General features: G+C 38.1%; 1 protein-coding gene across 4 annotated transcripts in view; it reads left to right on the forward strand.

Annotated features, from left to right (window-relative positions):
• EMB (embigin) overlaps positions 1–23,949 on the forward strand; it is a 34,635-nt gene that overhangs the window by 6,155 nt on the left and 4,531 nt on the right. For 2 of the 4 annotated variants that reach the window (XM_049794382.1, XM_049794379.1), the window contains 9 exons: positions 1,558–1,647; positions 5,519–5,617; positions 7,851–8,025; positions 9,263–9,351; positions 12,898–13,025; positions 14,202–14,484; positions 15,262–15,295; positions 17,284–17,357; positions 18,588–23,109. In XM_049794382.1, coding sequence (XP_049650339.1) covers positions 1,558–1,647; positions 5,519–5,617; positions 7,851–8,025; positions 9,263–9,351; positions 12,898–13,025; positions 14,202–14,484; positions 15,262–15,295; positions 17,284–17,341 — 956 coding nt within the window. In that variant the 3' untranslated portion in view covers positions 17,342–17,357; positions 18,588–23,109. Of the gene's footprint in view, positions 1–1,557; positions 1,648–5,518; positions 5,618–7,850; positions 8,026–9,262; positions 9,352–12,897; positions 13,026–14,201; positions 14,485–15,261; positions 15,296–17,283; positions 17,358–18,587; positions 23,110–23,949 lie in introns of those variants that run through there. The other 2 variants (XM_049794380.1, XM_049794381.1) reach the window with 2 other exon arrangements.

Here is a 23,949-nt window from a genome sequence, read left to right on the forward strand (position 1 = left end):
GTAGGAATTCAGCAGTGTACCAAAGCTCATGTTGATTAGTGCAAATCAAACATGGGCTAAGTTACATTTATACATGAACTTGGACAAGTTCTGACAAGTTATTCCATCTACAGTTTTGTCATTGGAGAGATAATGCTATTTACCTGGTGTTCAGAGCTTTTTAGTGCAATAGCTAATAGACTCAATAACTCTTTCCATACATTAACACACATATACATGTGAGCTAAAATATACAAAGTACTTTCTATAATATGACTTCACCTGACTATTTTCATTTGATATGTGAATTAAGAAAGTCAGTATGAGGATCCTATTAGTGTACAAGACATTTTAAAGATTGTCTGTTTTTTCCTGGATGGATAACAGCTACCATATGAACTCACACTGGTGCCTTCTGAATGTATCATCATGAGGGATTTCAGTAACAAACCAGGTGATGCGTGTACTAGACTGACATAAACTTAGGTGATCCATGACAACCTTGGCATGCTGTCAAGGTGTTTGCACACACAGACAGAGGAAGATTCCCCAGAACTTTCAGCCTTCATGTGTTATTTTGGGGTAAACACTTGGACTACTTTGTTTCTCCATCAGGCAGAGATCAAGGCTTGCTTGTGCTCTTCTGTAGAGGAGCAGGACTCACTGTCTGGTGCTAGGAGACAGCTTTATAATTTTTTTTTTTCTTAAAAAGCTATTTTAGACTAGTAGTTGAGACTGACAACAGTCTGTCATCAATCACCAAATGATCTAGCCTAAAGCTCTGTTCTTCCACATTGTCCACCTTCATATACAGGTTTATTGTTCTTAAACTGCTTAAAGCATGAGGGAAGGTACAGAAATGCAGATGGAACAAGCCAGGCAAAAAAGGCTGATTGCCTGTAGCATAGTGTTCCTTGTGTTGTGAGCTGACATTGGTAAAGAAAAACACTGCTTTGTGGAACAGGCCAGCAACTTGGAAGACATGTGGTACCTCTGCTTGTGCTTGGTCAGAGACCTATAGATGCAGACCACTAGCAGGGACCTCCTTCAGCACAGCTGGATTCTCTCAACTGTAGCCAAGAGGCATGTGTTAAATAACTTTACCTCAAAGTTCAGTATTTTATGCAGGAAAAGAGAAGGAGTAACTCTGAGAGATCTAGGCTTTCAGAAGTACTATTTCTACTGCACAGTGATCAACTCTGCCACCCAGTGCTTCTCTCAGTGAGAAGACTGAAGCTTTAGCCCAATTTTCAGTTTCCAACTGTGACTGGGAAGCTTTAAATCCATGGATAGGAGAGGTAAAGAAGCCCCTCTTCTTTTAAAAAAACTAGACTAATTTTCTCCTATTATGCTGTATGATTGGGCAGATTCTATCTGTAATTACTGTTTATATATTTCTGAAATGCATTATAAAGTAACGGACAATAACATTATTTTGCAAGCATGTAAAATGCGTGGCTTAAAACATTTAGTGTATTGCGTATACCATGGGGGAGGAAATCTCTATTTCTTTGGTTTCATCACTAAATAGAAAGGAAATTAACTTTTTTGTAACAGGCTTGTTTTCTCACCTTTCAGAGCCCATGACGACTATTCAAACTGCCAACTGGCCAACTCAGGGGAGCCCTTCAGATCATTTGACACTTGGACATAATGGATCTACACCTGGTAAAAGCAGTCACATGTTGTCTTCTACTTCAGTTGTTAAATCCTGGTTACCCTAAGGTTCTACCTTGATATTTTTTGATCAAGTAGTTATGGAAGATTTATATTAGTTGATAATTACCAGGACAAACAGTTTGATGTTTAAAGCTGTATAGAAAGTGACTGTGGAAACTGAAAAAATGAAAATTACTTTAACTGTATTGAAAGGACCTTTCCTTTAAGCATAATTTCTTACATCTCCCCAGTGTGCTTCAGTTTACTGGGAACTTGTATGCAGATAGTACAATACTAATGAAACAATTCTGTGTGTAGATGTGGAAGGGTGACGCTTCCTCAGCTACATCTGTTGTTTAAGCTGTAGCTTATTAATTTGCTTTCTTGCTCTGTTCTTGAAATGCACAGAGCATGAGAACAAGTATAGCAGTGGGAATCGACTGTTTATACTTAGAGCTGCCTGCCTGATAGCTGTATCAAGCTTTGTAGAGCTTTAGAAAGGTAGTCTGAATAGTATGCTATCCACAGTCCTACAGAAAAGGGGTTTTGCTGGCCATATTAAACCTTTTAAATGTAGAATCATAGAATCATTTAGGTTGGAAAGACCTTCAAGATCATTGAGTCCAATCATCAACCAAGCCCACTAAACCATGTCCCAAAGTGCCTTGTCACCTCCCTGATGGTGACTCAACCACTTCCCTGGGCAGCCTGTTCCAATGTGTCAACCCTTTCAGTAAAGAAATTTTTTCTAATATCCAACTTAAACCTCCCCTGGCACAACTTGAGGCCATGAGCCGCCAGCTTCTCAAGGAGTATGCCATGAGAGACAGTGTCAAAGGCCTTGCTGAAGTCCAGGTCGACAACATCCACAGCTTTTCCCTTATCCACTAGGCGGGTCACCTGGTCGTAGAAGATCAGGTTGGTCAAGCAGGACCTGCATTTCATGAACCCCTGCTGACTGGGCCCGATTCCCTGGTTGTCCTGCACATGCCATGTGAGCACACTCAAGATGAACTGTTCCACAACCTTCCCCGCTACCGAGGTCAGGTTGACAGGCCTGTAGTTTCCTGGATCCTCCTTCTGACCCTTCTTGTAAATGGGCATCCCACTGGCAAGCCTCCAGCTGTCCGGGACCTCCCCTGTTGACCAGCATTGCTGATAGATGATGGAGAATGGTTTGGCAAGCTCCTCCATCAGCTCCCTCGGTACTCTTGGATGGATCCCATCTGGTCCCATAGACTTGTGAGTGTCCAGATGGTGTAGTAACTCACTATTTCCTCCTTGATTATGGGGGATATATTCTGTTCTCCATCCTCGCCTTCCAGCTCAGGGGGCAGAATACCCTGAGGATAACTGGTCTCACTATTAAAGACTGAGGCAAAGAAGGCATTAAGTACCTCAGCCTTTTCCTCATCTTTGGTGACAATATTCCCCTCTGTATCCATTAAAGGATAGATATTCTCCTTGGCTAACTCTTTATTGCTAACATATTTGTAAAAACATTTTTGTTGTCTCTTACAGTAGTAGCCAGATTGAGTTCTAGCTGAGCTTTTGCCTTTCTAATTTCCTCTCTGCATGACCTAACAAGATCCCTGTATTCTTCCTGAGTTGCCTGCCCTTTCTTCCAAAGATGGTAACCTCTCCTTTTTTTTTCTGAGTCCCAGCAAAAGCTCCCTGTTCAGCCAGGCCAGTCATCTTCCTCTGCAGTTCATCTTGCCCTGCATGGGAATAGCCTGGTCCTGGGCCATTAAGACTTCTTTCTTAAAGTCTGCCTTCTTCCTTCCTTCCTTCTTCCAGCCTTCCTGGACCCCTTTGCCCTTCAGGACTGTCTCCCAAGGGACTCTGTCAGCCAGTGTCCTGAACAGGCCAAAGTTTGCCCTCTGGAAGTCCATAGTGATGGTTTTGTTGACCCCCTCCCTTACCTCACCAAGAATTGAGAATTCTATCATTTCATGGTCACTAAGCCTGAGACAGCCTCCGACCACCACATCTCCCACCAGTCCTTCCCTGTTTGTAAACAGTAGGTCTAGCGAGGCTCCTCCCCTGGTTGGCTCACCCACCGGCTGTGTCAAGAAGTTATCTTCCACACACTCCAGGAACCTCCTAGACTGTTTGCTCTCTGCTGTGTTGTATTTCCCACAGACGTCTGGAAAGTTAAAGTCCCCCACGACAACAAGGGCACAAGATTCTAACGCTACTGCCAGCTGCTTGTAGAATGATTCATCTGTCTCTTCAACCTGGTCGGGCGGTCTATAACAGACTCCCAGCATGATAGCTGCCTTGTTGGCCTTCCCTCTCATTCTTACCCATAAACACTCAACCTCGTCATCACAATCGTGTAGCTCTGTATAGTCCAAACACTCCCTAACATAGAGAGCCACCCTACCACCTCTTCTACCTTGCCTATCCCTTCTGAAGAGCTTAGAGCCATCTGTTGCAGCACGCCAGTCATGGGAGTCGTCCCACCGTGTTTCAGTGGTGGCCACTAAGTCATATCTATTCTGCTGCACAATGGCTTCCAGCTCCTCCTGTTTACTGCCCATCTATGCGTGCATTGGCATAGATGCACTTGAGCTGGGCTATTGATTCCACCCCCAACATTGGCATGCCACCTCCAGGCTCATCTCTGGTGAGCCTAGTTTTATCCCCTTCCCAGTTCGAACCTAGTTTAAAGCCCTCTCTCTGAGCCCCACCAACTCATGAGAGAGAATCCTTTTCCCCCTTTGAGATAGCTGGACTCCCATCTGTCACCAGCAAGTCCGGTGCTGTGTAAACCTCCCAGTGATCAAAAAACCCCAAATTCCACCAATGGCACCAGCCTCTGAGCCATGTATTAATCAGGAGTGTTTTTCTGTTCCTTTCAGTATATTTCCCTGCCACTGAAGGGATTGAGGAAAACACTAGCTGTGCTCCCAATCCTTCCACTAATCATCCCAGTTCCTCGAAGTCCCTTTTGGTTGGTATTGAACTTCTCTCTGTGATCTCATCACTGCCAACTCACACAACCACCAGTGGGTTGTAGTCAGAGGTCCGAACCAGACCAGGGAGTTCCCTAGTAATGTCTTCTACCCGGCCCCCAGGGGGGCAGCAGACTTCCCTGTGGGATGGGTCAGGTCTGCATATTGGGCCCTCTGTCCCCCTCAGAAGGGAATTGCCTATGACTGTTACCCTGCTTTTTCTTTTTTTCAGAGGCTGTCAGAATGTAGTTCTCCCTTGCAGAAGGAAAGGAGTATATTTGAGGCAGATGGTCGTTATTGTTATTCTTTGTGTATGGAAGGGTATTCCCTGCAGTATAACAGGAGTTTTGTGGAGCAGTGAGGGACCCTGACATGTTCCAGTGGAGCACAGGGCATTCTTGCCCCTGCATTCATTAGAGCTTCATCTAGATTAGATAGCCTACCTTTGGCTTTCTGGCTGTGCTGTAAATTGTAGTGGCTTTGGGAATGGCGGTGTTCTGTCCTTCTGTTCCTTCTTTTTTATTGTTCTAAAGTTTATTACTTTCCCAAGATCTACTTAAACATTGATGTAGTCCTATACAGTTCTAGGACCCACCTCTAGCCTGTAGGTCAATCTTCAGGCTGTGAAATAGGTAGTTATGACCTCTTTAGAGTATTGACATTCACAATTACAACATTATATTAAATCTAGAAACCATCTTCTAAAATGGTGTAATTTCTATAAGTGACCATACAACACTGCTGCTTTAAAATTCTGGCTGTTAACACACAAGGTATATGAAAGGATCTCCACAGTAGTCAGCATTTGGCAAGCTCCTCTTTTCCCCTAAGATTACTATAAAAAACAATTGCAATACCATATTGACACTCTGCTGTATGATTACCTTTATAGGATATAACATATCACTTTATTTCCCCCACAGCCTTGTTAGGTCCAGATCTTACCACACAAGAGTTCAAGCAGGCAACCAAAGAGAATGTGTCTAATGTCACTTTTGTGGAGTATGAGGTACTCCTACCTGGTGAGTGTTATTTTCTCTTCCAGTTATGTTACATTGCCTATGATTACACACAATCTTTTGTATGAGTTGTAGAAGTATCTACAATGGCAACTTCTTCATAAAGTTAAGGTGCTCATAGTGAGCGTGTGATGAGCTTAGTAAAAGAAGAGATGAGTAAGTTTGTTGCACTATTGAGTATTGTGTTCTAATAACTATTTTGCAGTGGAGAATGAAATACTTACTTTTTTTTATTAAAACCACAGGTAAAAACAACTCATAGCTATCTGTTCCCCCAAATCATCAAGTGACAATTTCTTTGCACTAGTGAATCCTACTGGAGAGACCATGTAAGCTAGGGTACTTGTTAAACAGCAGGTTTTTTGTCAGCTTTGCAGTGTTACAGGAGTTAAAGTATGGAGAATAGGCAAGATAAGCATCATCTTAAAATAGGTGTGAAGTTCTCAGTTGCCAAGTAATCATGTATAACTAATTTCTTGGACAACTGGAAAAACTGATCTAACTGAAATCTCTCTCAGTTGGAGGAGATCAGTTAGCACTCCTTTCCAGAGTACTGGTATGATATTTTAAGGACATAATTGCACAGCATTTATGCTGTATTTTCTTCTAGCAGGAAACTTAAGGTAGGGTCTATTCCTTGTTCTGGCACATGTACTCTTGGTACAGAGGTGCACCAGATATCAGTCTTGCTACTGGTTAATCTTCAACAGCATAGGGTTTTCATGTTCCATTCATTTAAAGTGTGGTTTTATTTTGAAATAATCTCAAAAGGTATGGGTTCTATTTTTGGCCAGTGTAATTAATCTGACTGTAAAACTTTTGCTACTCTGAAACCAATTCCATTTGTAAAAGTACTTTGATCATAAGTGACCTCAATAAGGTGAGTTATGCTTTGCTCATTTATTGAGTGTAATGGCTCTAATAAACGAATTGCAGTAACTGGCTTTGCTTTGCTATGAAAGACTGACGTGTTGCACCTCAAAGTTTATCTCCAGTTCAACAGATTTGTAATATTTAGGCTGGGACTTGGAGTTCTGGGCATGCTGTTCTGCAGGCTGTAAATGTCTCTGCAAGACCCGGTGAAGTTCAAATATTCTGTGGGAGTAACTGGTGCTTCCACTTCAGCCAGACTGGTTCGGTATGACTTGCATTACTGAGTCAGTGAGCTGTACCTCAGAACTTCCTTTTCTCTCAGGAGGAGTTTGAGCTGTGCAGCACAGCTGTACTTTTTGACCATCACGTACTACAGGGTAGGTCTAGGATTGAGATGAGGCCTGGAATAAATTTTTGTGGAGTATTCAGATGGCATAGCCACACTTGTATCTAGAAGATGTGAAAGAAAAGGTCAATTATGAAATAAAATGTCAGTGCTGATGGGTGCAAAGTCAGAGATGTCTTTTTATAAGAGGATATTTGTATGCATCAGAAAAGGTACCTGCTGCTGAAACCTGCTTTCAGATATGCTTCTTTTATGCTCAGGGAGTTTGTTAGAAGCAAAAAAGTGTCAGGTTTTTCTACTGTATTGGAATGTTTTCACATTGTATTTCTACTGGCTTGCCCCTAGGAAGGCAAAGGCAGCCATGAATGGGTTTAAAGATTAATTTCAAGCTGAGTAACTGTAGCATGAAAGGCCAGATCCAACAATGTTAAGGTTGTGGATTTTATCAACAATTACACTATGATCTCATAGTATCATAAAAATCTGCAACTGGCTAAAATCTGAATGCTCATAGATATTTACAAGTGTAACTCTCTTTTGATTATATAACTTCTTATATACTTACTAATATTTTTAATAAGTCCTGCTCTTTTAATACCAAATGTGAAGTCATAAAGGAAGTTTAGACTGAGAGCTGTCATTGTTCCCTCTGGTGAGAGCTAAGTAGTTAATATATTTTGGTTTGGGTTAAATTATGTAGAAGCCTAAGTCTGTCTTGCTTTCAGTGAAATGAGTATCTTATGTTTCTATACTGGAGCTCTCTAGGAAGTTTACCTACAGAATGGAATGACTGTGTCATTTTTGTAATGGATGTGTATCATACCTCAGTTAATGGCTTAAGAAAATTACTGTCAAATACCGTCTGATTTTGCAGGGGTTTTTTTTACCCTGGAAAGTATAACAGCAGCACAGTGTTATCTGCTTGTAATCCAGCATATGTAAAACACAATCTTTGAATCTCTTCTTCCCTCAGAATGAAGAAATATGTTTTTCATAAATAATTTCTTAAATTTTTAGGTGTTTCTGGTACTTCCATGGAAAAAAATATCACTTTGGACAGTGCAACGATAATTGAACTTTCATGCAGATTGGACAATAAATATTCTCATTTGAAAAGTCTTCAAGTGACTTGGAAGAGGGGAAATGAAACAATCAGACACATTGATAAAACTGAAAACAGCTGGAGCATCCAGTAAGTGGCACTCTTTACAGTTTGACTTGCAGGCTCTAATGAGTTATCACATGCATATATGCTGCCCAATACTAGTCATGTATATATTAGAAAAGAGCCAAATGTGCTGATCAATATATGCCCATAATCAACATATTGAAGGTGCAGGAAAGGAGAAAGGTTGCTGTTACCTCAAGACTGGAGGAAGAGCTCCTGTTCTTCCTCTAGTGCTGGTAAAACAAGGTTCCTTCAAGACAGGAATATAGAATAAGGACACAGTTCTTCGAGGTCCAGTAATTCTGTTCAGTATGTGAAGTAGTAATCCCAGTCTGAGATTGCTAAAATACCGCCATTTTTCTCTACTCTCCTACTTTCCACGCTCTTTTCCACCTTAGTGCTGCTTTGCAGGTCTGAAAGGCATCAATGGCCAGTTTTTTTTCCTTCATAATAAGCAAAAGAGAAGAAATTAGCTTTACAGTAAAGATGTGTTGTATTCTCTTAAAGGTTTCCTTAACTTTTTCAAACCTCTACAGAGACTCAAGAAATACTGTACAAAATTTTCTTCAGTTGATACAATTTACTGTTGGACTTTAAAAATCTGTAAATGGGCTAATTTTAACCATGTAGTCTCCAGCTGATTCTGTATAGCTTTGGTTTCTTAACATCAATAGTATTTGTATAAGATTTCTATGATAGAAAATGTGATGATAATGTTCTGTCACTTTTCTGCTATTCCAGATAGGCAAACACAACCATGTAAATCTTTTTCAAAGCACCTGTGAAATGTGTAGTTTGCCGGCAGAGATGATGTTGGACTTCATTAGATGGCAGCTCTTTAAAACTGTTCAGTGTTGAAGCTATGCTAGTTATTGAGTAACTGGCTTTAGAAAGAACAAACCATTTAAAAAATCTCTTCTGCAGTCCTGCGTGGGTATTTTATGTAGTTCATATGGTGAACCCATGTCTAATTTGGTAACCTGTAGATCATACTGCTTAAAGATGTTTGGCCTTCTGTGAGTAACAAGGGTGAAAATGGTATTTATGTTCCGAGGTGTGCTTGTGCTCTTTTGTTTTCTTAAAAATGTCACGCTGTTTCTACATTGCACTAAATCTGAATCTTAGTGTTTCAGCGATGTATGTTCCTTGCTCCACTACTAATCTCTGGTGGTTTATTTAGAATGTTAATTAGCAGTCACTGATAGTTGTAGGACAAAAGAAAATACAAGCAAAAAAGCAAATTGATTACTTTTTTTTTAAGATTGAAGATCTTGGATAGCAGTAAGCTGGGAAGTTACAGCTGTATTCTGAAAGGTGAAGAAGAAATCAGTGCTATATTTTATTTACAAGGTAATTGTGCTTAATTTTGATTTATTTTAAATATTGCTTCACTTGAGCATTGAAATCCTGTATTAATATGGTTTCTGGATAGTATGGAAATAGTAAATTAATTTGGTAAGCTGTGACTAATGTTGTCAAGCTAAGTGAGGATCGCTATCAAAGGCATTTCTGTAGCTTGGAGGGAAGAAGAATTTTGAAGTAAATCCTAAAAGCCTTTTTAACAAAATTTGCTAACAACCAAAAGAGCATATAAGCCTACTTTTTTCCTAAATGAGTAACTGATTTCCCATTCCCTCTCCATCCCTATAGCAGGAGTGAATACTCAACACTTACTGGGGGGTGGGAGGAAAGGATGGTGCCTCAGGTAAATTCTTCAAAAAGCAAAGCCAATGACTTGAAAGTTTGGCCTGAGATTTAGTGTTACAAGAGGAGCAATGGTTGGCAGAATGGAGGCAGGGGTTTGGGCAAATTCAGTTGTATTTCTGAAACACCAAATTATTGTTTTAGTGCATCTGTCATTCTATATAATATAAGAACAGCACTTATATTTAAAGTCAGTGTGCTTCATTGGGCAGTATGAGTGCCCTTTCTTCTGTCTTGTATTCTCTTCTCCAATAATGTTGCTCCTGACAGTAGTAGGCAAAATCCAGTTGAATGGAAGATGTGGAAATGAAACAAATACAAGCTGCTGACAGCCTTGATCTCTAATGGGAGCTATTCTCTTCTCTTTTCCCACCATCCAAACTTTGCAAAGAACAAGGCAGGCATTTAATCTGTGAAAGCTCCACAGACTGTGATATATAAGATTCTCCCTGAACACAAGCTCCTAAAAACCTTAACTCTTCAGATAACTTACCCTAGCCACAGCTGAACTAACCAGCAGGGCTCTGTAATTCTCAGTTCTGCAAGCTGCCTTTGTTCAGTAGGATATCTGGTCATTTGACTTGAGGAAACACATTCATGTATGTTCAAATCTTGAATAGCAATGTTGATATCTGCTTTCAAACCTTCAGTCAGGGGAGACTAGCTTGCAATGTTGAAGAAAGACAAAATTGTAGTTTATTCAGACCTTTTAATCTCTAAAAATGATAATATATTTTTCTTGACAATATGTGGGTAAGGTTTAGTTGAATGGCTACCCAAGTCTGTTTAGATTAAAAAAAAAAGTCAAAGGAGACCTTATTCTTTTGAAAGTATACAACAACTGTTTCAGTAAGGGCAGGAATGACTCAACAGGGAAGTCATCTTTTCCAGAACAGTGCATAGGACTGGTTGATTTATTACAAGAAGATGTGAGAATTGCTTCATAACGGTTGAATGCTGCCACTTCTGATGCCATAAAAAGTATTGGCTTGACACTTTTTAAGATTAATGCAAGAGTGAAGGAAATGGGAAAGAGAAGTCCTTGAATCTTCCAGTCAATAATGCAGAGAGTACAATTCTCAAACTTGAAAGATGAGTAATATGTTGGTATAGACTCAGTGGCTAAAGTCATCACCACTGTAACTGCAGTAGCTTTTCTGCTAGGCAGTTAGGCATTGTTGGATGTGTTACCTCTCTTCCCCTTCTCCCCCATCCTGGCTTGCATAACCCTGCAGATTTTGAGGAGTTAAGCTCTTACCCAGGTCTGCAGGAAACATTGAGATGCTTCAAATTTGAACTTCAAGGAAGTTCAAATTAAACATGGAGATCATTTATGGATATTTTAAAATGGTGTGATAATGGTGTTGTAATAGCTATATTAAAGGGTAGAATAAATTAATTTGTTTCCCCTTTGTTCAGGGATCCTTAAGCAGCTGTCCAGGTACATGCACTATGAAATAACTCTGGTCTTTAAACCAGTGTGGAAATCTGACTGGTATAAATGCCGGTGTGATCACCTGTCCATCTCTTCAACAGCTTGATTTTCTGTGCAGCAGCAGTGTTTTGTCGCCAAATTCTGGGTGATCTACTTGCAAAAATACCTGGCGCACAGCATATTTCACTGCATGCATTCAAGGATTAACCACTCTGTTACAGAGCCAGATACCAGAACATTCATGTCCTTAATCATGGCTAACGTGTTCACATGTGTTGCTGGTATGTCTATAGCTGTGCTTTGCCACTGATCAGCGTAGCTAAATCCTTTGGACTACCACATAAACCTGTTGTGCTGGATATAAGGGGTTTTTATTTGTTTTCACATGTTCCATTGTTTTTTTTCCCAGCCTGCTTTTGTTTTTTCTCTTCTGTAAATTGCAAAGGAGGTGGTAGCAATTATTAGTAAACTTGTCCCTTTTACTGACAGCAGTGAAGGACTACTCTTTAGAAGGATAGTGTTTAATGATTAAAACAAATACATATGGGGTGAGAAGACTTCACTAGTAGTGAGGCTGGATTGATGAATAGTGCAGCAAATTCTGAGGTTGTAAGCAGTGTTCTTGTTAACAAATTGGTTTCATATATATTTCTGGAATGGAAATTTTTAAGTTTGAATACACATGAGAAGTGAACTTTTCAGAAAAATTAATTTGTGCTCAGACAGTCAAGAAAGGGAGGGAACGTGAACAATCTTAGTTTATACCAAATTGTTCCATCATAACTGCTGAAAGCAAATTCTTGGCCTGTTTAGTCTAGTGTGACCAATATAATTTAAAAGATGTACTGGATCTGTACTTACAAGATGGAGCAATGAAAGTTGAAGTAAAATTTAAAATAAATGGATGTGAGGAAAACATGCTGCTAAACATCCTGATAAAGAGGGAAAGAAGGGGGAAGCTGAAATACATACTCTGGCATGATATGTTTGCACAGGTCTAACTATCTGTGGAGTGTCTCAATATATTCAACAGCCTTTTTTTGGGCTTTTGCTCTTGGAAGACTGTGGAGCATCTGCAGTTATAATGGCTGGGACAAGTAACTCTAAAATTATAAATTGATGTCTTTTTTCTGGTGGCCATATTCTGTCCTTAGCAAGATTGGACCAAAAGTTCTTTTTACTGGCATGCACCCAAAAGTCATTACTTCAGCTCAGAAAATGTTTGTAACTACAAAGGTCTCTCAATCTGCAGTTTTGTCTTAATTACAAAAAATGTTCTCTGCATGCACAGCTTGCAAGATACCAATATATGGCAGCATTATGGCTGCAATAGACTTTTATCATTTTTTGTAGATTAAGTGAAATTACAGAAAAATTAGTACCTTTGTTTCTAGTGTACTAGAACTGAAGCATGTAGCTCACAGCTGTCAAGGGAGGGAAAGAGGAAATGGGCAAGGGTAGAAGTCAGTCTGATTATCACTTTGTTTTCAGTATTAATTGGGAACTTCTAAGGTCATACAGCAACTGAGAACAGAATTCCTGTAGTCTCTGCACGAATTCTGTATATGGAATACCAGCCTGACGTGACTCTTCATTTAGGTCATGTCATGAATGATAGAATCATCCATGTTTTATAAGGGAAAAGGAAGTGAATGGACTGCTATAAATATGTATCTAAATATATTTTATCTTTTTTGTAATATTGTAATTAAAACCTGTAGTTCTCACTTGATGAACTTTTTCCTACTTGTTCTTAGTACCAAAAATTGAAGGAAAAGAAAAACCCATAGTCAGTTATGAAGGAGATTCAGCTGTAATGATTTGTAAAAGTTTTGGCTATACCCCCATTGCTTGGACCTGGTATAAGATCAATGGAAGTGAACAGGTAAGATTTCCATCTGTTGGCAAAGCAAAAAACAAGTACAGACCATTTGTAAAGTATAATGACTTTTCACTGTAGGCTCTACAAATTTTTTTTCCATTAAAGTTAATGTAATTCTCTGTACATGGAAAAAATCTGTTACATTTAGAAGTATTCATTATTACAGGGATGTATTTTTTTTGTTCTGGTTTGTATGATGTATCTTTCCCAAAAAGTCCCTGCCATACTCTTACAACCCAGATAAGACTCCCCTGATTTGTTTTACTCTTGAGATACTTGTTTTTACTATATTAATGATGGTTATGCTGCTCAAATCTTACTACTTGATACCAAAAAAATCCTACTGTAGTAGGACACTGTTAGAGGCATATAAGGTCTTGGAGCCTTGAGGGAGAAAAGGAGCATGTCCCTTCTCTTCCTTGCCCTCCAGATACAAGTAATTCTGTATTTCCCAGCTGGTATGACCTCTCTGGGGCACTGGACCTGAAGGAGGTCATCCTGTGGTAGAGACTGCTGTGCCACTTGATTTTGAAGGAGCTGAAATGTCTTCTTACTTCAGCTCTTGCCCTAAAGTCTGTGAGGAAAAAATCTTGCTCAGCAATTTCCCTCTTTCGCATACCCACGTTTCAGGTTCCCCCTTAGCCTTGGAAGCATAGACACTTTGTTCTAGCCCTTTTCTGGGGGAAGCACTGTCAGCTGAGAGGAGGTACATAGATCTGTCTCCTCTACACTGCTGGAGAGTATCTGTACTGCTGAAGAGTAGCACTAAGACTATCAACGTAGTTCCCAGTGAAGCAGCATTCCCAGTTCAGCTGCCTTGAAAGTGTATGCTTTGTGCTGTTGTGAACCTGGATGTTAGATCCTGACACTTGATGCGGTCTTTGTCAGTGGAGAGTCAATAGAGTCAAGAGTACCTTTCATCTGATCTTGGACTAAAACAGGTCAGACAACTTGTTCACTGCAAGTGTGTGTTTTCCTCCCTTGAATGTAAAGGGAACCAGGTTGGCCAGCTAAAATAAATCCTTCCCTTGGAGATGGACTAAACATGCTTCACAGATGCCACTTGTTCTTAACTCATTTTACATCTCTCTATATAGAACTATCTGTTGACAATATAAATATGATTTAAACGCTTTCTCATTGTGTTAATGAGATTTGTTGTTTTTTTTTTGTTTTTAGATTGCCATTAATGACTCTTTACTGGCAGACAAGTATTTAATTAACAGCGTATCTGCCAATGTAACCCATCTGAAGATACTGAAGCTCACCAAGGAAGATGATGGTGTATATTGGTGTGAAGCTGCTTTTGAATTAGGGAGAAGTAAAGGAAACCTGAAGCTTAAAGTCCTATCCCTCATGGTGCCTCTCAAACCATTTTTAGCAATTGTGGCTGAAGTTGTTATTTTAGTAACTATTGTTTTCCTTTATGAGATGTATTCGAAAAAGAAAGAGAAATGTGCAGGTAAGTCTTTAGTCTTTTCTACCTTTCCACTGAAATTGCAGCCAAGGTAGAAAGGTGTGACCCATAGCACTTCATATATGAAGTTTAGTGTGATTTTTCACATCTGTATTTTTTCTGATAAAATACTTTCTTCTAGAACACTGCATTATTTTAGATTTTTTAAAAATCTGTTCCATGAGTCTGAATTTAGGGACAAAGTGCTTTCAGTCAGCAATACTTTGCCATGAATTGTTTAATATAGTCCTTATTTTTTTCCTTACCAGACAAAGGACTTTAGAGGCTATACTTTTGGGGGGAATGCTTAGGAATAGAAGCAACTGCTAGTAGTCTTGATGGGAAAAACTTCTGTCAAGAATTGAATAACAAGGAAAAGTGCATTAAAACAGAACGCGCTAGTGTTGGTTGCTGAACCTAAGGCACACATAGGTGAGCCGAACTAGATGTGCAAGATGAAAGAGAAATGGTATATATAAAAAAATATGTTTATGTATTATATGCATATATTTCTGTATTTTATACATATATGTATATATTGTATAATATATGTATTAAAATCAGATTCATAAAACTTGATCAAAGTAAGGTTTTTGACAAATTTTCAGGTAATCCATTGAATAGAGGAACAAGATAAATTTGTAATTTAAATTAAGAAAACTAATAAAATGAAAAAATAAGGGTTTTGTTTTGCTTAGACATGGAGTGAATAATAGAATTAAACAGAGTTTTTCTAGCTTTCGTTAAATTGAGACCTTATGTAATGCTTTTTCTGTTATGCAGAAGATGAAAAAGAATTTGACCAAGTTGAGCAACTGTAAGTAAACAATATGTATACTATAGTTAAAATATTTGCATATTAGTGTGTTATATAAAACTATACCCTGTTGTTGACTCAACTGCTAAGGTTTAATGATGAATGTGAAAGTACAGTTTATTCCTTTCCTTAAGACTTCCTAGTTCCAGAGTGTGCAAAATGCTGTTTTCTACCTGGTGCTTAATTCTGGTGTTTGGAAGATATTTCACCTTTTTGTGAGAGTACCATGTGTCCTCATTATAAACTGATTGTAAAAGGCAGTAACTATGAGGAAAATAACTTTCAGGTAGAAATTTTACGAAAGAGGCTTTCAAAGTTTTTTGTTTTTTTCTCGTACGTATTTTATTTGTCCAGGTCAACATACATTTCTCTAATTTGCATGTGGTCAAAGCCCTAACTGACCTAGGTTAGCCTCTAGTTGTTGTGGTGTTGGGAGATGGTGGTGTTGGCTGTTTTGGTGGTAACTCCAACCTCTCTGGGGGGGACTCTCACCGCACTGATGGCTTGGGCTCCCTGGGCATGGGAACAGCTGCACTACTGGAGCCAAAGGAGCAGGTGTAGGCACTTCTGTTGCTGCTTTTCTGCTTGAGGGTTGGTGCTCCCAAGCTGGCTCCCTTCTCCTTAGGATGATGCATTTCTAAAGGCTTGCTTGCTAAAATAAGCTCTGCTTCTCTCCCTCTGCCCATCCTTTGAGGCCCAGTCAATTAATTTGGCCTGTTAACTTTTATTTTTAAGATGCAGCCTAGCAGTTCCTCTTTTTAGGTGTCCAGTCTACTCCAGTTTTCTTCCTCTCAGTCCCTTCTCTCCTCCTATGTTTATCTCCCCTTTTTTGTCTGTCTGAGTAGCACTGTTTTTCCCTTTTTGAATTTCTTGCTGCAGTGACCTTCTTTGTTTCCCTGTGTTGTATTCACTTTCCCATTCCTTTTTCCAGGGCTAGCTGAAAATAGATTTTAGTGCTTTTCCCCTTATCTAAACAGCTTTAAAGCTGTAATTCAATTACACTATAAAGTGGGGATATGTCTTGGGAATATAGGATGCTATTATACTGCTGAGTGTTTGGGGATATGTCTTGGGTTGAAAATTGAATAATTGCCCTTGTCGCACAGCCCTGCTGCTTATAAACATGCTGAAACTGTATTACAATAGGATTGTAACACAGTACAGTGCACTACAATAATGTTTTCATGCTTGGTGAGATGTGGGATGTGGTTTTGATTAGCTGCTTGATCTTTACTTTAGAGTTCTAGCTTAGATAATCATGTATGAGGAAAATGTATTAAACCATGTACTTCTTGCATATTTTAATAAGCGAACATTATTTCAACTACTGGCTGTTCAGAAGATAGATTTGTGTACCACAGAAGATGGCTCCAAAGGAACTTTTCTGGTCTGTTATGTCAAGTGATGACTAATATACAGCTGAACTGGGCTGAGGCTATAATTAAAATGTCACATCCAACAATGTATTAGGTGGGAGGCTAGTGATTCAGAAACAGATTTTTTTTTTAGCAAGAGAATTGTTAATTCTAGTCTTGACTGTGACCAACACCATATAGCTAGTTGTAGGTACTCCAGAAGGAGCAATCATACGACTGTTTCAGCCCATGTTCTGAGGATGTTGACCTGTATATTGCTTGTATGTTATTTGAGCATTCACTTTGTATAGAAATTCTATACACAATGAAATGACAGCACAGCAATCATTTCTGGGAATACTATCACTGTTATAACTTCTGCCCAGAACTTTGTGGGATTTTTGAGGGGGGGTTGAGTTGAGCCTTTACTACTTGGCTGAAAGACCTCAAGAGTCAGTATGTTGGTTGCTTACGTTTTTTTAATCTTCTTTTTTCTTACAACTTCATATGCTAAAAGAGATAAAATCAAATACATTGTAGATATACTATGTGATTGAATTGGGGGACTGGAGTGACTGTGCTCATCCTATACTTAAAAGTTGAGTTTTATAATTTAACCTCTCTTTCTTATAGAAAATCAGAAGAAAGCAATGGTCTGGAAAACAGTAGTGCTAGGAACAGAAAAATTTAATCTGGTTCCAAAAAAGGTAAGTAAGAGACGAAACAGAGCAGAGTTTACTTTTCTCTTGGGCAGCCTAATGCAAGGATGAAGAAATCCACTGTGCCATCCCAGTCTTTTTTCCTTATGTGGGAACAACATAGTAATAGAACAATTGTTAGATAAATCAATATATAGTCATTCATGATGTAATATCAGCAAGACAGTGAGTCCAAAATGTTTTAATTCAATGCTGTCGTCATTGTGGTTTAATGGTTCTGTTCACCCATGCAGTCCTTAAAATAGGACACAGATTAACCTGCTTAATAACTTGGCTCCTGATTATGTAACATTTCTGTGAATGCCAGGGTAGGTGCTGAGATGCATAAGAATTGCTGATATATCCAAAATCCTACTCTTTCGGGCTGTATTGTGGGTGTCAAGTGAGCTTATGGAGAAGGAATGCGAGTGTAATAGCAAGCGTGGAATGTGACAGCACCAGAGATATGAAACAAAGGATTATAGGAGTCTAGGAAAGAAGGCAGAGCTTAATAGATGGTGACCAAAGTGATTAATGGTAGAAGAAACAAGCAGAGGATATGTAGCCCTGTGGAAGCTATATAATGAACTTCCCTGATTCTCTGCCCTCTTTGCAGTCTAATTACAGGCTGCTACTACTGATGCCAGCTGGAAATGCTTGTCAGAGGATGGTCTGTCAGTTGAGGACCAATCCTACATGCTCTAGCTATTTCCCCTTGTTATTCCCTCTCTGCACCTGGCACCCCAATCTCTCATCTCAAGATCAGAGGTGTGAGTGACTTTGCATTTATGTTACTGCTGGTACTGTTTTTCCTTATCACAAGCCATCTACCTGAAGGAAGATTGTTTCTATACCCCTTGTTTTAAAGGACAGAAAGAGAAGTGTCAGGTAAAGTTCATATAAAGAAAGTAACAAATCAGAAAACAATCAAGAACAAGTACTCTCCAAGAATATATTTTCTCCTGTTTCCTGCATGGTATTGTACTTGTTGATTGCTGTGACTTAGGTTCCCAAGGATTTATCCTATATTGGATCTAAGGTACCATTCTTGTAAAGTCCTTTTGGCCCATAACACTCAGTGAATTACTGGGGATTCAGATTTGCAAATTGAACTATTCAAAAAAATGGCAAAATACAAACTAGAGTGAAGTTTATTTTCAAAGAAATATGGGAAACTATTTGGCAGCAAAATAATAGAATTCATGTTATAAGGAAATGTGTTTATAATTTTTAATTCAGCAGATTTAAGCCAACAGAAGTGGAAGTCATCACAAAGCTACAGAAGATGTGTGTGACTATGCATTTTAAACATCCACTATGCTTCTAAGTAAACTCCTCTACACATATGAGAAATAGGATGCTTTTAAAATAGCTGTGAAACTGCTCATTTTATACAGATCATAATGTATTCTGATGTACTGCATTTAGACCTTTGCTGTCTAACATTGTCACTTTACTACTAAAAGGCAGTTTTTACATGACCAGACTTCCTGTTGGTTTATGACTGACCTGTTTGATATTGTCCTAAATTGGAACTAATCTTGCATTCACAGAATGAACAGGTAATATAGAATGGGCCTATTACCTAAGTGTTACAAAGCTGGACTCGCAAGATCAAAAAAGTATTTCCACCAAAGAAAATGCCTTTTACTAGCAGGTGAAACAATTGTGACACAGCTATTTTTACCAAAGAAATGGTCAAAGGGAAATCTTTGTCATGATTTAAATGAAACATAACAGTTTTGCAATTTGCTCTGAACAGTAAAATGTCTTCATTCTAACTTTTCTTAGCTTCATTTAAATGAGAAAGCAATATAGGTACGTTCTGAATATTTAAGATATGAATTTTTTTAAGATGTTCTGCTGTATGTCTGTGGTACTATACTGTAATTCTGAATAGGCTAAATATTTAAATACTGTACAGATTGGATATTTCAGTGGTATTTTGGTGTAGATGAAGGAAGGAAAGGGGATAGAGTACCATATCAGAATATAACTGAAATAATTCCTTACACTTGCAGAAATTACTACAGGATCTGATAGCTGCAAAACCACTTTTGTAATTTATGCAGAGCACAGAAATTTCACAAATATACCTCTATGGTTCTTATCATACATCCTGTCTAGTTGGTACTTTTACTTCTTGCAGCATACTGTACTTTTCCTTAAACTCCTCTCAGAGCACAGAGACAGTCTTGAGCAGCTAAAATTTTCAGGGTAATACGGTAAAGCAACATGAATACCACTGGTTCTTTTATACATAAAATTGTGTGACGCTGCTGTTAAGATTTATGATATTGCTTTAGAAGAGCTAGTTGCCATAACTTTAAATATACCAGTTGGTACGTTAGGCATTCAGAAATTGAAAAATGTGCAGCTAATAGAAAAATAGATTGCATTGGTTGCCTTTGCTAATCCAAAAGAAAAATAAGAAAAACTTCCATTTTAAGAAAGGGAAAATTAAAGTCTTCAGAAGAATTTCTTCCTTTAACAAAAATGTAAGGAAAAAGGCAGCATATGCAAACTCCTTAGGGAAGTGAAAGGAAAACATATCTAAATAGAATATCCTCAACTGGTCATTTCTCTTTGAACATGAAGGAATACAGAAAAATAAAGCATAAAATAGATTTAATTACCTTCCTTTTTATTTTACTGTTCTTAAGGGTTTGAAAATGTCAGAAAGCCTAGCATTGGCTGTTCTGTTGGAGATGGGGACAAAATCCAGTCTCATCTATGCTTTTTTGGTTTTCATAGTTTATTTTCCAGCTTTAACAGCTACAAGTTAAAAGTCCAAATAAAAAATGGGAAATATAAGCATTAAGTGATTAACTCTAAGGGCTGAACACTGATAAAGATTTCCCTTGTTAGAATACTGTGTTTATTATATTTTGCCTTGGAGTTTCTATGCACTGTAAAAACCAGAATGCATTTACAGGTTTTTATATGAATTTATCATTGATATAACGGCATTTTTGTTGTAGCAAGTAAATGTTTGTGGTTTAAAAGGATTTACTTCTGTATTTTGTTTGAAACATATAATTTTATTTTTTGTAGAAAATAGATTTTTGTAGGAAATTCAGTAGTAAAATAAGTAAGCTTACTTACAGATCTAAGAGTTAGATTCTAAATAAAGCAGAACTAATATCTTTTGCAACAAAAATGAGGCTAGGTAGTATTTGGAAAAAATCCCACCTTTTAATCAGAAATGTTAACAACTTATTTCTATCTTCAGTTGCTATCTGATCTTGACATTGTGGTATGAAGTCTGAGCCAACATAGGCAAGTTACATGAATAGATGCTTTTTTGGTGTTGGCAAACAAAAGGTGTTGTCTGCACTGAAGGCAGACAGGAACTGGAGAATGGATTTTAGATCTGTGATGTGTTCCTCCTATCAGGACTATATTAGAGTTTGGTAAAACTGGCTGCTGTAACTATAGCTTTGTGTTCACCTGCCTCTAGCACATTCTGCTTGTCACATCTGGAGGGATTTGTGTTTTATTTTAGGTTGGCAAGTAGTCATTTCATCTTGGTAAGCAGTTTTATTCCTCATATGTCTGCCTAAGTTCAAACCTTCTTGGGTTCCCCTACAGAGGGGGATAATAAATAATATTAAATGATAGATATTAAATAATTGGCATAATTAACAGTAATAACTTAAAAGGCATAAGCCCTACTTTTTTTAGTCCAGATACCACATAGGAAGCCCTGAAAATCTAGAAATGTATATTTTATGAGAAATATCAAGTTGTATATGTTCAAAACATTCCTACTGCAGTTGCACTGTCTATCTGTTTGTTATGCAAGCATAGTCTTCAATAAAACAAAATTTTGGCAACCTTAAACCAAAAGTGTAGGCAATGATTTTTACCTCATTCAAGCCAAGAGATACCAAATGAGAGCCAAAACAATTCTGAAGATAATTCCTTCAAACAGCAGTTAGAGCTAAGTGTAAGGATCCAAAAATTAGTTTTAATAACAAACATTGATCTGTAATAATTGACTTACATGTGTAGGTTGAGTCTAACCATTACATTTGTTTGGCGGATCTTGTCTTCCAAGATCAAATCCTTTTCTTTTAAGAGGTGGTATGTTACTTGTTTCTATACCAACAAAAGCCTTATCATTTCTTAGAGGAAAAGATTGAAGTCTGCAAAAGAATCCTGAAGGGTTGTTTCCTAATGCTTCAAACTGGTCACTGCAATTTCCTCCTTTCTGTAGGTCCAAAGTAGCTACAAGCAGCTGTGAGACTAGATTCCTAGTGAAGATTGACAAATATTAGTAGAGTTTCCAAGCTGTGAGCTCAGGTAGAGCTGTATGAATATTTCCGTAGGATGGAAAGTATTACCCCATAGTGGGCCAAGATAATTAAGTGATTAGCTACAGGTCATTTGACATGCACAATCCTGAGGAAGAGAGGAGAAACCCATCAGTATTGATGGTAACACTGAAAGCAGCATCCATGTGCCTCTAACTGTTTTTCAGCCAAAGAAAATAATGTTTTATTCTGGCTTTAAATTCACCCTCAAAACTTTTCAACACTGACTGCTGAGCAATAAAAAGGAGAAACTGACTGGCGTCCTCACTGTAGGGGAAGTTTTTCATTTGAGTGGTTCCCTAAGTGTTGTGCTACCCAGCACATGCAGGCTGACCACAATTATCCACATCATGTTGCAGTTCTAGCTGGGAGCGTTCCAAAAATAATAAGGGACAAGGAGTGAGGAAGAAACCAGTTCAGAGTGGTTGTAGGGACATGGGAAGGACCTCATGGGAAGTATCCCGTAGGGGTCCTGAGGGACAGACAGCAGGAGCTAAGATGACTTGCAATTAGATGTGTACAGGGAAGGTTGTGCAAATCTGTAGGAGAAAACTTTTTTTAGCTGTGCTATTCAGTGTTTGTGTGGGAAGTTCTGTACAGTGACTGAAACCAATCTGCCATTGCTAAGTACTTGCACAGGTGAAAACACAAAGCCAAGTGATATGTTTCATTAAGAGAATGGGAAATTACACCCTTGGAAAATTTTTCTCCACTGGTTTTAAATAGTTTTGCAGTCTTGTTACTTTCTTATGCCAGAACATGCCTATATAATGCATTAAACATTTTTTTTTTCAGAAAGTTCAAAACTTTACAAATTGTTATTGAAACTGAGTAGTTTGAATTTACTGTTGATAACTGAGTTCATTTTTGTGGTTTTTGTGGTTTTATGAGACTTCAAACTTGTAATGTTTGTTCCATCTTAGTCAAAATGACTGGTTTTCTTCTCTACAGAAACTTCATCTGATTTGTTTTTCCATTCAGCCTTTTATTTAACTAAAGAAAGATTTTTGTTCTTTTTCATTACTAGTGCAATATTTCTATCAACTGACTTCCTGAATTATTTCCAAATTCACATTAAAAGTTATGTAACAGTGCCTTGAAAGAAGGAATTTGATTACTGTAGTTAAGTTCATTTTCCTCTTTTGGAATATGTTTGTTAAAAGTTTCAGAGGAAACTTGACAGCAAAATATATTTTTCTAGTGAAAGACTACTAAGCCTAATGCTTTTATCATGCTTGCCTTATTTTACATTCTGATTTTATACTCTGTGCTCACTCAACTGTTTTATTGTTTTGCTTGAGCAGTAAGATGTATACAGAAAACACAATAGCCTCTGTATGTTTGATGTATATGAAATAACAAGGAGAGTGGTTATGAGTAGTGTGAATTGATAATATTGTACTTACAAATAATTTCAATAAATTTAACCATGAAGAATCCGTAAAGTGGAGAGTCAAATTATGCGTGGTGTCTTTGAGAGAAACAGTCGGACTCTCATTTCTTTGTATTTGTCCATACTCACAGATCTTATTTTAGACCTAAACTGCTTGTTTGCTTGAGTACAAACTGTCTTTACTCATATCTATAATCTTCTATGTAGAAATTGCCAAAGATCAAGTGATGTCATCTGGCCTAGCTTCATACCTTCTAATTAGGACATCTAAGTTAAGAACCTATTCCCTTTGTTTCCTCTGTTAATGGGGGGTAAGAGGGGTGGGTATTTAAAATGGTGTTAGTCTTCCCATGAAGACAAATCTCTGCACTTGGCTTGGGAATTGAAATATATACTAGTTTCTCATCTCATTTATCATTTTAAAGGAGACGTAAGGATGTTTCATTAGGTTGCCTTCTACTATGATCACAAATAGATGTAATGTGACATTTTCTTAGTATAAATGCTGTCTCTACTGTCTGAAGTGATATCTCATCCTTGCTGATTGTCCTATTTGCCTGAAGAGTTCAAATGAGATTAAATAATTAAAATAAACTTCACAGCAGCAACTGTACATTCAGGCTCTCTTTTGGCAGTTGTTTTGAATGTTTGTGAGCATCTGTTTCCCACTAGCACAGGATGGTAAGATAAGCATGCAGACCTTTGGAAGAGGATAGAGTACCATTAGCTGTATTTCTGCCACTTGGAATTTCTTCTACAGAAGAAGGAAAAAATATCAGACTAAAGCTAATTGCTACTAATAAATAGTCACATCCTAAACAGATGTAGGATGTACAGCCAAGATACTTGGAGGACAACTTATGGCTTCACTCTCAATTCTATTGCAGTATGT

Source organism: Accipiter gentilis, chromosome Z (assembly GCF_929443795.1).
Source record: "Accipiter gentilis chromosome Z, bAccGen1.1, whole genome shotgun sequence".
NCBI lineage: Eukaryota > Metazoa > Chordata > Aves > Accipitriformes > Accipitridae > Astur > Astur gentilis.